The sequence below is a fragment of the Melanostigma gelatinosum genome (assembly GCF_949748355.1).
Source record: "Melanostigma gelatinosum genome assembly, chromosome: 8".
In the NCBI taxonomy this organism is placed as follows: domain Eukaryota; kingdom Metazoa; phylum Chordata; class Actinopteri; order Perciformes; family Zoarcidae; genus Melanostigma; species Melanostigma gelatinosum.
Window position 1 is genome coordinate 27725211 of NC_136641.1, and position 15000 is coordinate 27740210.

Genomic DNA, 15000 nt, shown 5'->3' on the forward strand with positions numbered 1-15000 from the left:
CAAGACAATTACAAAATCAGCCTCCTATCACCTGAAGAATATATCAAGGATTAGAGGACTTATGTCTCAACAGGATGTGTAAAACTTGTCCACGCATTTATCTTCAGCAGACTGGACTACTGTAACGGTGTGTTTACAGGTCTCTGTAAAAAGTCCGTCAGAAAGCTGCAGCTGATTCAGAACGCTGCAGCTCGAGTCCTCACTAAGACCAGGAGGGTGGATCACATCACTCCAGTTCTGAGGTCTTTGCACTGGCTTCCTGTCCAACAAAGAATTGACTTTAAAATGCTGCTGTTGGTTTACAAAGCACTGAATGGTTTAGGGCCAAAATACATCTCTGATCTGCTGCTACCTTATGAACCATCCCGACCCCTCAGGTCGTCTGGGACCGGTCTACTTTCTGTTCCCAGAGTCAGAACTAAACATGGAGAAGCAGCGTTCAGTTTTTCTGCTCCACATATCTGGAACAAAGTCCCAGAAAGCTGCAGGTCTGCTGAGACCCTCAGCTCATTTAAATCAAGATTGAAGACTTTTCTGTTTGCTGCTGCCTTTAATTGAACCACATTCAATTCATATATGAATCAATTTCCTGCATTTCTGCATTTCACTACTGCATTTTATTTCTTGCACTGTTCTTAATTGCTGTTAAATCTCCTTTTCTTTTGCCTTATGATTTGATGCTTTTAATATATATATCGCCATTTCCTCCGGGACCGAGTTCGTGCAAGGCGTACACTATAAAACGCAGATCGGCAGAGATCTCTTCCAGACGTGGTTTGTGTGCGAGTAATTGCAGAATTGCGGCAGTGTGTGGTTGATTGCGTGCAGCGTAATGTCTCAGGGAGACATCGATTATTGTTTCAATGTATGTTTTAAATCTCCTTTACTTTTTACGACTGAATTTTATTTCTTACACTGTTTCTTTAATTGTTTTAAATCTCCTTTTCTTTTGCCTTATGTTTTGATGCTTTTAATGGTTTTATGTGAAGCACTTTGAATTACCTTGTTGTTGAAATGTGCTTTACAAATAAACTTGCCTTGCCTTGCTTTAAGTATCCAGACTACTGTCTGTATTTAAACCTTCATCAGATTCTAAATGTTCAGCGCTGTGAATATGTGAATATATGAATATGTGACTGATTGTATTTTAAGACGCATGTCTAACTCCTGAAACATTTGGATCCTGTGCAGAAACACATTATGATTCTCTTCTTAAGTTCATTTGTCTATAATTCTGCTTGTACTTCACTAGAGTGATGTTATTTTATGTATATATATCGATATGTTTCCTCGCCCTCCACCAGTTGATAAGAACTATACAGCTTTAATACTTTCTGGAACTGTAACAAGAAACTGAACCAAAGATGATGATGAGAAGGACTGAACTCTGTGTCAGCGTATGAAAACGTCCAGCAGCTCTGTGGGCTTCACAAGCATGAACCGACAAAGTAAGAACTAATAATAACCTGCCTGAAATATCAACGCTGAGAAACCTTCGTTCTCATCAGTCTGCGGCAAAAGACTTGATGCACTTGATCACAGTCCTCGTGTGGTCAGATGAAGCCATCATCATGTTGGTTTCAGGCTTCTTTCATCCATTTCCTTCCTCTTGTCCGGGCCGGCTCACAGAGGCATCAGGTCTACCCAGGAATCCTTCTGGGCGTCTGAGCTCTAGACTCCACTACGAAGAAAGATCGTTTCAGACGCTTGTATCTGCGATCTCATTCTTTCAGTCACTACCTGAAGCTGCGTAGACCACAAGTCAGGGTCTGAACAAAGATGAACTGGTAAATCAAGCGCTTTGCCTTTCGGCTCAGCTCCCTCTTCACCACAACGGTCCGGTACAAGGCCTTCATCCCGCTCACGCTCCGTTGTACCCTCACTGGTGAACAAGACCCAGAAATACTTCAACTCCCTCGCTTGTGGCAGTGACTCACTCCCAACCATGCAGAGAACCATGAACTCATACTTGGATGTACTGACTCTCATCCCGACCACTTCACACTCTTCTACAAACAACCCCAGTGCTGCTGAAAGCTCACGTTCTGAAGAAGCCAACAGAACACCCGGCTGTACCTTGAGATCCCGCCCATGACTAGTGACCACCCTGGCGTAAGCCAACACCCACCGGTTTGACTTTGTGCCGATTAAGCAGACACAGCTCTCACTTTAGTTGTACAAGGACTGGATAGCTCGTACCCTGTATTCCAGCAGTACCCCCTCACAGGAAGCCCCTTCGTAGGCCTTCTCCAACTCCACAAAGCACATGTAAACTGGATGGCAAACTCTCATGACCCCCCCAACAGACCTGCCACGGTTAAAGATCTGGTCCACTGTTCCAGGACAGAATCCACATTACTTTTCCTGAATCTGAGGTTCGACCAATCGTTCGTAGCCTCCCTTTTCAAACACCCTGGAATAAAGTGGGAACCATGTGATACCCTGATAACTGGAGCACACTCTTCAGGTCCCCCTTTTTATCAATGGGTACCACCACCCCGGTCTGCAACACCACAGTCACATTCCCCAACCTCATTGAGACACTGGAGTCACGTGTCAGCCAGGACAGTCCAACAATGTCCAGAGCCTTCAGCATCTCAGGGAGCATCTCATCCAAGCCTTTTGACCTCAACAACCTGTTCCATGGATGTGGTTTGTCTTCAAACTCTGCTTCCTCCATGGAGGACATGTTGATCGGGTTCAGGAGTTCCTAAAAACTGTTCTTTCCGTCGCGTGGCAATATCCCCAGTCTGGATCTGCTGATCGCAGCCTGAGCCAGACCCCGGCTTCTCCTTTCTGATTCGTCGAACGGTTTGCCAGAACTTCTTTGAGGCCAACCGAAGGTTGTCTCCATCGTATCTCTGAATTCTCAGGTTCTTGTGCTTTGGCGATCGCCTGCAGCTGCATCTCTTCTGGCAAAACCGGTCCTGGTCTGAGACCTTATGGGCCAACCAGGTCTCTAAAGACCTCCTTCTTGAGCTTCACAGCCTCCTCATTCTTCGGTTAGCAGCACGACTCATTCCAGACTGACGCTCTCCTCTCGGCTTACATTCATTTGTTTGGCAACGTTATCATTTTAATAACATTTTATCAAACGTAAAACATTTGAATAAATACAACCAGATCATTACGAGCTAAACCTTTTTTAAGTTTAAACATTCAACTCTGTATTATTATATCTTAAATAGTTCAATTAGACCTGATAAGCATCTGTTCACATGTGTGCATGTCATATTGGCGGTTGAGCTTCTCTTGAACAGTTTGTGAACCACAGACAGGAAACATATTTCTGTTTCTGTTGAGTGAAGCGACCCTTCAATGAGCCACAACCACCACAGGACCTGAAACCGGACCGACCTGACCGTGTTCTCTGATCTCTCGTCTCGTTTTTGTTTTCCTGTTTCCTACAAACTGTCATGTTTCAGAAGGCTGCACTCTCAACAATCCCACCGTCAAATAAGGTTAAAATACTGTCAGTAACTCACCGTTATTTCACGGTGCATCTAATCTATCTGTAACTGATCTGAACAGTTTCTTATCAGATATTGGATTACAGGATGTGATCGTAGAATAACCCGGTTTTACCTTCATTTTGCAGTGTATACCAGCATGTTACCGTTTATTTACAAATGGTAATACAATCTGCTGCTTTTGCATGTAATTCACAACAACAACAACATATATTGCTGGAGTTTATTACTTGTCATTAATTATTTATACAGCTGACTTTGTAAGATGATGTGAGCCATGTGAGGACACACCACCTCCTCTGTGTCCTTAGCTCCTTCCTCCCTACCTCCTTCCTCCCTTGTGCCCTTCATCCATTCCCTCTTGACACCGGAAGTGATGAACGACCAAATCCACAGAAAACTACGTTCTGCAGTTTATCTGAAATTGATATGAGCTCTATAAGTATAAAGTACAACATGTACCTCTGAGATGTAGTACAGTATAAAGTACTACATGTACCTCTGAGATGTAGTACAGTATAAAGTACAACATGTACCTCTGAGATGTAGTACAGTATAAAGTACAACATGTACCTCTGAGATGTAGTACAGTATAAAGTACTACATGTACCTCTGAGATGTAGTACAGTATAAAGTACTACATGTACCTCTGAGATGTAGTACAGTATAAAGTACTACATGTACCTCTGAGGTGTAGTACAGTATAAAGTACAACATGTACCTCTGAGGTGTAGTACAGTATAAAGTACAGTAGTACCGCTGAGGTGTAGTACAGTATAAAGTACAGTAGTACCTCTGAGGTGTAGTACAGTATAAAGTACAGTATGTACCTCTGAGGTGTAGTACAGTATAAAGTACAGTAGTACCTCTGAGATGTAGTACAGTATAAAGTATAGTAGTACCTCTGAGGTGTAGTACAGTATAAAGTACAACATGTACCTCTGAGGTGTAGTACAGTATAAAGTACAGTATGTACCGCTGAGATGTAGTACAGTATAAAGTACAGTAGTACCTCTGAGATGTAGTACAGTATAAAGTACAGTATGTACCTCTGAGATGTAGTACAGTATAAAGTACAGTAGTACCTCTGAGGTGTAGTACAGTATAAAGTACAGTAGTACCTCTGAGATGTAGTACAGTATAAAGTACAGTAGTACCTCTGAGATGTAGTACAGTATAAAGTACAGTATGTACCTCTGAGATGTAGTACAGTATAAAGTACAGTAGTACCTCTGAGGTGTAGTACAGTATAAAGTACAGTAGTACCTCTGAGATGTAGTACAGTATAAAGTACAGTATGTACCTCTGAGATGTAGTACAGTATAAAGTACAGTAGTACCTCTGAGATGTAGTACAGTATAAAGTACAGTAGTACCTCTGAGATGTAGTACAGTATAAAGTACAGTAGTACCTCTGAGGTGTAGTACAGTATAAAGTACAATATGTACCTTTAAGATGTAGTACAGTATAAAGTACAGTATGTACCTCTGAGGTGTAGTACAGTATAAAGTACAGTAGTACCTTTGAGGTGTAGTACAGTATAAAGTACAACATGTACCTCTGAGGTGTAGTACAGTATAAAGTACAGTATGTACCTCTGAGGTGTAGTACAGTATAAAGTACAACATGTACCTCTGAGATGTAGTACAGTATAAAGTACAGTAGTACCTCTGAGGTGTAGTACAGTATAAAGTACAGTAGTACCTCTGAGGTGTAGTACAGTATAAAGTACAGGATGTACCTCTGAGGTGTAGTACAGTATAAAGTACAGGATGTACCTCTGAGGTGTAGTACAGTATAAAGTACAGTATGTACCTCTGAGGTGTAGTACAGTATAAAGTACAGTATGTACCTCTGAGGTGTAGTACAGTATAAAGTACAGTATGTACCTCTGAGGTGTAGTACAGTATAAAGTACAGGATGTACCTCTGAGGTGTAGTACAGTATAAAGTACAGGATGTACCTCTGAGGTGTAGTACAGTATAAAGTACAACATGTACCTCTGAGATGTAGTACAGTATAAAGTACAACATGTACCTCTGAGGTGTAGTACAGTATAAAGTACAGTAGTACCTCTGAGGTGTAGTACAGTATAAAGTACAGTAGTACCTCTGAGATGTAGTACAGTATAAAGTACAGTAGTACCTTTGAGGTGTAGTACAATATAAAGTACAGTAGTACCTCTGAGGTGTAGTACAGTATAAAGTACAGTATGTACCTCTGAGGTGTAGTACAGTATAAAGTACAGTATGTACCTCTGAGGTGTAGTACAGTATAAAGTACAGTAGTACCTCTGAGATGTAGTACAGTATAAAGTACAGTAGTACCTCTGAGATGTAGTACAGTATAAAGTACAGTATGTACCTCTGAGATGTAGTACAGTATAAAGTACAGTAGTACCTCTGAGGTGTAGTACAGTATAAAGTACAGTAGTACCTCTGAGATGTAGTACAGTATAAAGTACAGTATGTACCTCTGAGATGTAGTACAGTATAAAGTACAGTAGTACCTCTGAGATGTAGTACAGTATAAAGTACAGTAGTACCTCTGAGATGTAGTACAGTATAAAGTACAGTAGTACCTCTGAGGTGTAGTACAGTATAAAGTACAATATGTACCTTTAAGATGTAGTACAGTATAAAGTACAGTATGTACCTCTGAGGTGTAGTACAGTATAAAGTACAGTAGTACCTTTGAGGTGTAGTACAGTATAAAGTACAGGATGTACCTCTGAGGTGTAGTACAGTATAAAGTACAGTATGTACCTCTGAGGTGTAGTACAGTATAAAGTACAACATGTACCTCTGAGATGTAGTACAGTATAAAGTACAGTAGTACCTCTGAGGTGTAGTACAGTATAAAGTACAGTAGTACCTCTGAGGTGTAGTACAGTATAAAGTACAGGATGTACCTCTGAGGTGTAGTACAGTATAAAGTACAGGATGTACCTCTGAGGTGTAGTACAGTATAAAGTACAGTATGTACCTCTGAGGTGTAGTACAGTATAAAGTACAGTATGTACCTCTGAGGTGTAGTACAGTATAAAGTACAGTATGTACCTCTGAGATGTAGTACAGTATAAAGTACAGGATGTACCTCTGAGGTGTAGTACAGTATAAAGTACAGGATGTACCTCTGAGGTGTAGTACAGTATAAAGTACAACATGTACCTCTGAGATGTAGTACAGTATAAAGTACAACATGTACCTCTGAGGTGTAGTACAGTATAAAGTACAACATGTACCTCTGAGGTGTAGTACAGTATAAAGTACAGTAGTACCTCTGAGGTGTAGTACAGTATAAAGTACAGTAGTACCTCTGAGGTGTAGTACAGTATAAAGTACAGTAGTACCTCTGAGATGTAGTACAATATAAAGTACAGTAGTACCTCTGAGATGTAGTACAGTATAAAGTACAGTATGTACCTCTGAGGTGTAGTACAGTATAAAGTACAACATGTACCTCTGAGGTGTAGTACAGTATAAAGTACAGGATGTACCTCTGAGGTGTAGTACAATATAAAGTACAGTATGTACCTCTGAGGTGTAGTACAGTATAAAGTACAACATGTACCTCTGAGGTGTAGTACAGTATAAAGTACAGTAGTACCTCTGAGGTGTAGTACAGTATAAAGTACAGTAGTACCTCTGAGGTGTAGTACAGTATAAAGTACAGTAGTACCTCTGAGATGTAGTACAGTATAAAGTACAGTAGTACCTCTGAGGTGTAGTACAGTATAAAGTACAGTATGTACCTCTGAGGTGTAGTACAGTATAAAGTACAGTAGTACCTCTGAGGTGTAGTACAGTATAAAGTACAGTAGTACCTCTGAGGTGTAGTACAGTATAAAGTACAGTAGTACCTCTGAGGTGTAGTACAGTATAAAGTACAGTAGTACCTCTGAGGTGTAGTACAGTATAAAGTACAGTAGTACCTCTGAGATGTAGTACAGTATAAAGTACAACATGTACCTCTGAGGTGTAGTACAGTATAAAGTACAGTAGTACCTCTGAGGTGTAGTACAGTATAAAGTACAGTAGTACCTCTGAGGTGTAGTACAGTATAAAGTACAGTAGTACCTCTGAGATGTAGTACAGTATAAAGTACAGTAGTACCTCTGAGGTGTAGTACAGTATAAAGTACAGTATGTACCTCTGAGGTGTAGTACAGTATAAAGTACAGTAGTACCTCTGAGGTGTAGTACAGTATAAAGTACAGTAGTACCTCTGAGGTGTAGTACAGTATAAAGTACAGTAGTACCTCTGAGGTGTAGTACAGTATAAAGTACAGTAGTACCTCTGAGGTGTAGTACAGTATAAAGTACAGTAGTACCTCTGAGATGTAGTACAGTATAAAGTACAGTAGTACTGTGGTTTGTTACTTGTCCTCGGTCATTAAACAGCTGACTTTGTGAGACAGATTATATTTAAACTGCTGCATGTTCATAAGGAAGATGAATAACGACACACACATCTTACACATGTACATGTGAAGTACTTGAGGAGAGACTCTGGTAGTATTTCGATGTACTGACAGTAACTCATTACAGTGTGAGGTCTGAACTTCAATAACCCAGCAGCTGGTGTGTGTCAGCGACGCTGCTCTTTAATATCAGGTGGTTATGAACGTGTGAGCTGCTCTCAATGAGACGTGTGTTTGGAGGCCGTTGAGGTCGGTTCCTCTTCCTCTCGGGTCGGTTCATCATTAACCCGCCAGAGAAACTTCCTCCTCGTCGCTGTTCCTGAAATGACTCATTGAGGGAAGAGTGTCGACACCTGATCTCAGCTTTAGACACAGTCTGTTTCTTTCTGCTCACATCAAACCAACGGGGAATGTTTCTACGAGCAAGCATCCTGATCAGAGCTCCATGACAACTCATCAGGAAGCCTCACCTTCATCATCATCATCACACTGTCCTTTCTTCTGACTCAATCACACATATAATGCTCTCCAGAGCAGCACATGTGGATCCATCCCTCACGGAGTCTCTGTTTGCTGCTGTGGGTCAGATCGACACTGATGAACTGTAGATCTGTGTCGTTACCTTGAGGAACCAATGAGACACAGACAGGAAGTCACACTGATGCTTTCAGTCCAAACAGGAGAAGAACAATGAGATAACAGCAGACTGATCCGTTAACACGGAATAGTTACAATATCAGCTCACGACTTATCTGATTATATTATGAAACAGCCAGATCTCACAACAGAGCCACAACAAAACATGAGTGAAATAATAACCGTCTGAACTAGAACTGAACTCTACATCTGTGTGACAGTTCAAGTTGACAGAGAACATTCTTAAAGGGGATAAAGACATTGTGTGTGTCAATGATTGTACATTAATAAATAGATAATCGTGATGTCTGTCCGTCTCCAGAGGTGTCTAGTTAGCTACGCATGAAGTCCTGGAGGAGTCAGCAATGCTACAAACACACAAGGTTGATGAACTGCGTTAGAATATGGGCCAAAGAACACGACTCATCAGAACACATCTCTGACGTGTGGATCCGTGCGGCTTCGATCTGTGAGACGTCGGACTGTCCTTGAATGCACCAACAGGGAGACGACGTCGTGACTTTGACCCACAAAAAAACACATGAACAAACAAAGAGGAAAGACTGCGTGCTCATGGGCCCGCTGGCTGCCTGGGTTTCAACCAGCAACACATGTGACTGACCAGCAGCTTCTACCACTGCTGAAACAGGAAGCTGTGTGTGTGTGTGTGTGTGTGTGTGTGTGTGTGTGTGTGTGCGTGTGTGTGTGTGTGTGTGCGTGTGTGTGTGTGTGTGTGCGTGTGTGTGTGCGTGTGTGCGTGCGTGTGTGCGTGCGTGCGTACGTGCGTACGTGCGTGTGTGCGTGTGTGCGTGTGCACAGAGGAAATGACGATGTGAGTTTCAACACTTCTGAATATTACGGTCCTTTCCTTTTCAATGATTCTTACCCATAATGCCACTGGGGTCAGCTGGTATTGTTTCCACAGTGTACAGCAGTGAACTGGTTCAGCTCATAGAAATAATAATAATAACAAATAATAATGATGACAATACAACTTCACTCGGACAATGTCCTTGTCTATAAACTCTAAATGCAATGTGTGCGTGTGTGCGTGTGTGTGTGTGTGTGTGTGTGTGTGTGTGTGTGTGTGTGTGTGTGTGTGTGTGTGTGTGTGTGTGTGGGTGTGTGCGTGTGTGTGTTACAGATGGTGCGTTCACAGACCTCAGTGTTGAAGAGAGATCCAAGTTTGAGCACTGAAGTCGGAGCTCTGAAGGAAAACATCAAGAAGAACAGATACAAAGACATTCTGCCATGTGAGGACACACCACCTCCTCTGTGTCCTTAGCTCCTTCCTCCCTACCTCCTTCCTCCCTTGTGCCCTTCATCCATTCCCTCTTGACATCGGAAGTGATGAACGACCAAATCCACAGAAAACGAAAGTTACGAATGTAACTACGGTTCTATGAATCCTGGATGACCGCCAGAGGCAGTGCTTCACACTGGATATCTTCCGTGTCGCGCATGCGCAGGTCGAATATTTATATCAACAAAGTCACGTGTGACCTCGGATGACCCCCGTCGTCTATAAGTTCCGGTGTCATCCTGAGCTCAGTCCTATGGAATCTTCTCGCGAGTTCACGGGATTCCGAGTGACCAAGAACTCTGGCGGTCATCCAGGATTCATAGAACCGTAGTTACATTCGTAACTTTCGTTCTATTTCATCCTTACTGACCGCCAGAGGCAGTGCTTCACACTGGATGACTTATACCAAAAGAGTCACGAGGAAGCACAGTAACGACCTCGAAAATTGGCCAAAGAACCCTCCCCAGTGGGTGAGGGGTGGCAACGTTAACTCTGTAGTGTTTGGTGAATGTGCTCGGTGATGCCCATGAGGCCGCAGCACATATATCCTCCACAGGCACACCTCTCAGGCCTCGCCTTGTATGTATAGGCAATGGCCTCCACTATCCAGTGGGACAGGTGCTGTTTTTTTTTTTAAAGGAGCACAGCCCTTCTTAGGCTCACCATAACCGACAAAGAGCTGCTCCGACACCGTATGCAGGCGGTGGCTTCCACATAAGCTCTGAGGGCCCACACTGGGCACAATCCAGCATTAACTTAGTCTGGTTAGTGTCCCACCAGGTTAGCCTGAGTGAGGCCACTGCCAGCTGCGACAGCCGTAATGCGTAAAAGCATCAATGGGCACAACAGCAATGTTGATTTAGTATAACTAGCATTCACAGAGTTAGCCTGAGCGAGCACACTCTGCTAACTGTGATAGTTGTAATGCTACAAAGTTGATGGCCACAGCCCCAGTACCAGCTTTGTTTAGCTAGTTTCCCACTGAGTTAACCTGAGCGGGGACGCTCTGTTAACTGTGACGGCCGTAAGGTTTACAAAGTTGATGGACGCCGCCCCAGCTAGCATCTCACCAAGTTAGCCTGAGTGAAGACACTGCTAACTGCGAATTACGTCAGATGTAAGATTAAATCTCAATGGACACAACGCCAATGCCGATCTAGTCGATCTAGTGTCTCACCAAGTTTGCCTGAGCAGGAACACTCTGCTAACTGTGATAGCCGTAACACTGTGAAGGGCGGGCCGACAGCGTAATTCTACGCTCTCGTTAGCGCGCCACTCGATTAACTAGAGCGGAAGCGCTCTGCCAACCGTGGAACAAACAACTGTTACAGAAAACAACGTTAATCGATCTTACCGATTGCTGTCATCACGACTTAGCTGGCCCTTATCAGACTGGTGACGACCGATGATAGGGCCGTCCACCAGTCCGGGGCTCGATGTCCGAACGGCGAACACACCGTTCCCTCCGAAGAGGGACAGCTCGTCGCAGCCTTTGGAGGGCGAGAGAACCGCAACTCCGACCGGTAGTCACAAGGCTACAGCGACGAGCTCTAATATGTCTTGATCGTAGACACATCCTTGTTTATGCTACCATGGTAGCTAACCTGCGTCGCGAGAAGATGAAAAAGGACTGAGCTCAGGATGACACCGAACTTATAGATGACGGGGGTCATCCGAGGTCACACGTGACTTTGTTGATATAAATATTCGACCTGCGCATGCGCGAGACGGAAGATATCCAGTGTGAAGCACTGCCTCTGGATGAAATAGAACTACGTTCTGCAGTTTATCTGAAATTTATATGAGCTCTACAAGTACAAAGTACAACATGTACCTCTGAGATGTAGTACAGTATAAAGTACAACATGTACCTCTGAGATGTAGTGGAGAAGTATAAAGTATCATGAAATGGAAATACTTGAGTAAAGTACAAGTATCTCAAAATTTTACCTAAGTACGGTACTTCAGCAAAAGTACTTTGTGGCATCACAATACTGATCGTTACACAAAAACAAGGTTTATTCTCCATCAATTTTATTGAAACGTGTTTCTAAGACAGATTTTAAAAAACTGTGAATTTGTCTTTAAAAGTGGACTGATGTATGTGTGTGTCTGTGTGTGTGTGTGTGTGTGTGTATGTGTGTGTCTGTGTGTGTGTGTGTATGTGCGTGTATGTGTGTGTCTGTGTGTGTGTGTGTATGTGCGTGTGCGTAGATGACCAGACCCGGGTGGTCTTGTCTCTACTGACATCAGACTCTGACTCTGATTACATCAACGCGAGTTTCATCAAGGTGAGTGCTGCTTCCTTTCTTCCTTCCCTCCCCATTGTTGCCTCCTGCGGCCTTATGCTGCGTTCACACCGGTCGCGTTGATTTTTTGACGCACTGCAAAATCACGTCCAACGCGCCGCCGGTCGTGTTCACACCAAACGCCGCGAAATCTCGTAGCGCCGGAGAGGGGGCGTGGTTTATCGTCCTGGAAGCCGTTCACCTGGCCGCCATTTCTTTCCGCTGTCAACTGTGAAAGGAATAAGGACGTGTTTGTACGTGTTTTGTACGTGTTGTGGAAGTCCCTCAAACATCGGAATGCCAAACGCCGTCATGTCTGCTTCATGACATCGTTCAGAGGAGCTCCGTGGATTGCATCGAGCTGTATTCACTGTCTAGCAAGCCACCGGTCGCTGTTTACTACAGCTGTAGGAACACAACATAAACTGATTTGGCTGTGATTCAACGGCAATAAACCGACAAAAAGGGACTCGGAAATAACTACGTAATGATGCCGATTTGTAGGTTACTGGTCTTCTCAATGGAGCTCTGATGGATCGGTGCTAGGCTATGCTAACATCGTAGCAGCTCCACCAGCACTCAATAACGTCACGTAGACGTAAATACGGCAGCGTCTGTTCATTGTTTGTACCGTATGGTTTACACACACACATGCATACACATAGTTTGGTCCGGTCTCTGTTGATATGAGGTATCGTAGAGCTCTGGGTGAACACAGACGGCGACAGGATTTATTTCCTGATTCAACACCGGCAGGAAGTCATGATGACAGGGGGAGCAACTCAACGCTGATAGGCTATCGCGCCACAGCGTCACGCGATTATGTCGCTGAAGTTGAAAAATGTCAACTCGCCCGTTGGCGATTTTGCGGCGTCCACCGCGTCCACCGCACTGCGTCTGTGCATAGACTTTGTATGTAATATCGACGCGCGTCAAAAAATCAACGCGACCGGTGTGAACGCAGCATAAGGGTAGGAAACCACTGCAGCTCCACATTCAGCCACCAGGAGCAGCATCGAGTCCATTCACTAGTCACTCTCAGAAACAAATCGTGCAGTAAACTCTCTACTGTAGTTAGTGTACATTAAACGCTCTACTTTAGTTAGTGTGCACTAAACTCTACTTTAGTTAGTGTGCACTAAACTCTACTTTAGTTAGTGTGCACTAAACTCTACTTTAGTTAGTGTGCACTAAACGCTACGATAGTTAGTGTGCAGTAAACTCTCTACTTTAGTTCGTGTGCAGTAAACTCTACTACAGTTAGTGTGCACTAAACTCTACTATAGCTAGTGTGCAGTAAACTCTCTACTTTAGTTCGTGTGCAGTAAACACTCTACTTTAGTTAGTGTGCAGTAAACTCTCTCCTTTAGTTAGTGTGCAGTAAACTCTACTTTAGTTAGTGTGCAGTAAACTCTCTACTGTAGTTAGTGTACATTAAACGCTCTACTTTAGTTCGTGTGCACTAAACTCTACTTTAGTTAGTGTGCACTAAACTCTACGATAGTTAGTGTGCACTAAACTCTACTATAGCTAGTGTGCAGTAAACTCTACTTCAGTTCGTGTGCAGTAAACTACTTTAGTTAATGTGCACTAAACTCTCTACTATAGCTAGTGTGCAGTAAACTCCACTTTAGTTAGTGTGCAGTAAACATTACTATAGCTAGTGTGCAGTAAACACTCTACTTTAGTTCGTGTGCAGTAAACTACTTTAGTTAATGTGCACTAAACTCTCTACTATAGCTAGTGTGCAGTAAACTCCACTTTAGTTAGTGTGCAGTAAACGTTACAATAGCTAGTGTGCATTAAACTCTACTATAGCTAGTGTGCAGCAAACTCTACTATAGCTAGTGTGCAGTAAACTCTACTGTAGCTAGTGTGCACTAAACTCTACTTTAGTTGGTGTGCAGTAAACTCTTTACTATAGCTAGTGTGCACTAAACTCTACTATAGCTAGTGTGCACTAAACTCTACTTTAGTTAGTGTGCACTAAACTCTACTATAGCTAGTGTGCAGTAAACTCTACTATAGCTAGTGTGCACTAAACTCTACTTTAGTTAGTGTGCACTAAACTCTACTTTAGTTAGTGTGCACTAAACTCTACTATAGCTAGTGTGCAGTAAACTCTACTATAGCTAGTGTGCAGTAAACTCTCTACTTTAGTTAGTGTGCACTAAACTCTACTATAGCTAGTGTGCAGTAAACTCTACTATAGCTAGTGTGCAGTAAACTCTCTACTTTAGTTAGTGTGCACTAAACTACTATAGCTAGTGTGCACTAAACTTGACTTTAGTTTGTGTGCAGTAAACTCTACTATAGCTAGTGTGCACTAAACTCTACTATAGCTGGTGTGCAGTGAACTCGACTATAGCTTGTGTGCACTAAACTCTACTATAGCTAGTGTGCAGTAAACTCTACTATAGCTGGTGTGCACTAAACTCTACTTTAGTTAGTGTGCACTAAACTCTACTATATCTAGTGTGCAGTAAACTCTACTATAGCTAGTGTGCACTAAACTCTACTATAGCTAGTGTGCACTAAACTCTACTTTAGTTAGTGTGCACTAAACTCTACTATAGCTAGTGTGCAGTAAACTCTACTATAGCTAGTGTGCACTAAACTCTACTATAGCTAGTGTGCAGTAAACTCTACTATAGCTAGTGTGCAGTAAACTCTCTACTTTAGTTAGTGTGCACTAAACTCTACTATAGCTAGTGTGCAGTAAACTCTACTATAGCTAGTGTGCAGTAAACTCTCTACTTTAGTTAGTGTGCACTAAACTCTACTATAGCTAGTGTGCAGTAAACTCTACTATAGCTAGTGTGCAGTAAACTCTCTACTTTAGTTAGTGTGCACTAAACTACTATAGCTAGTGTGCACTAAA

The 15000-nt window shown here is 42.8% G+C and overlaps 1 protein-coding gene across 1 annotated transcript in view; it reads left to right on the plus strand.

Moving 5' to 3' along the window:
* ptpn18 (protein tyrosine phosphatase non-receptor type 18) overlaps positions 1-15000 on the plus strand; it is a gene marked incomplete at its 5' end in the record, with an annotated part of 35534 nt that overhangs the window by 937 nt on the left and 19597 nt on the right. Inside the window, 2 exons of the mRNA XM_079273974.1 lie at positions 9673-9781; positions 12046-12122. Coding sequence (XP_079130100.1) covers positions 9673-9781; positions 12046-12122 — 186 coding nt within the window. The remainder of the gene's footprint in view (positions 1-9672; positions 9782-12045; positions 12123-15000) is intronic.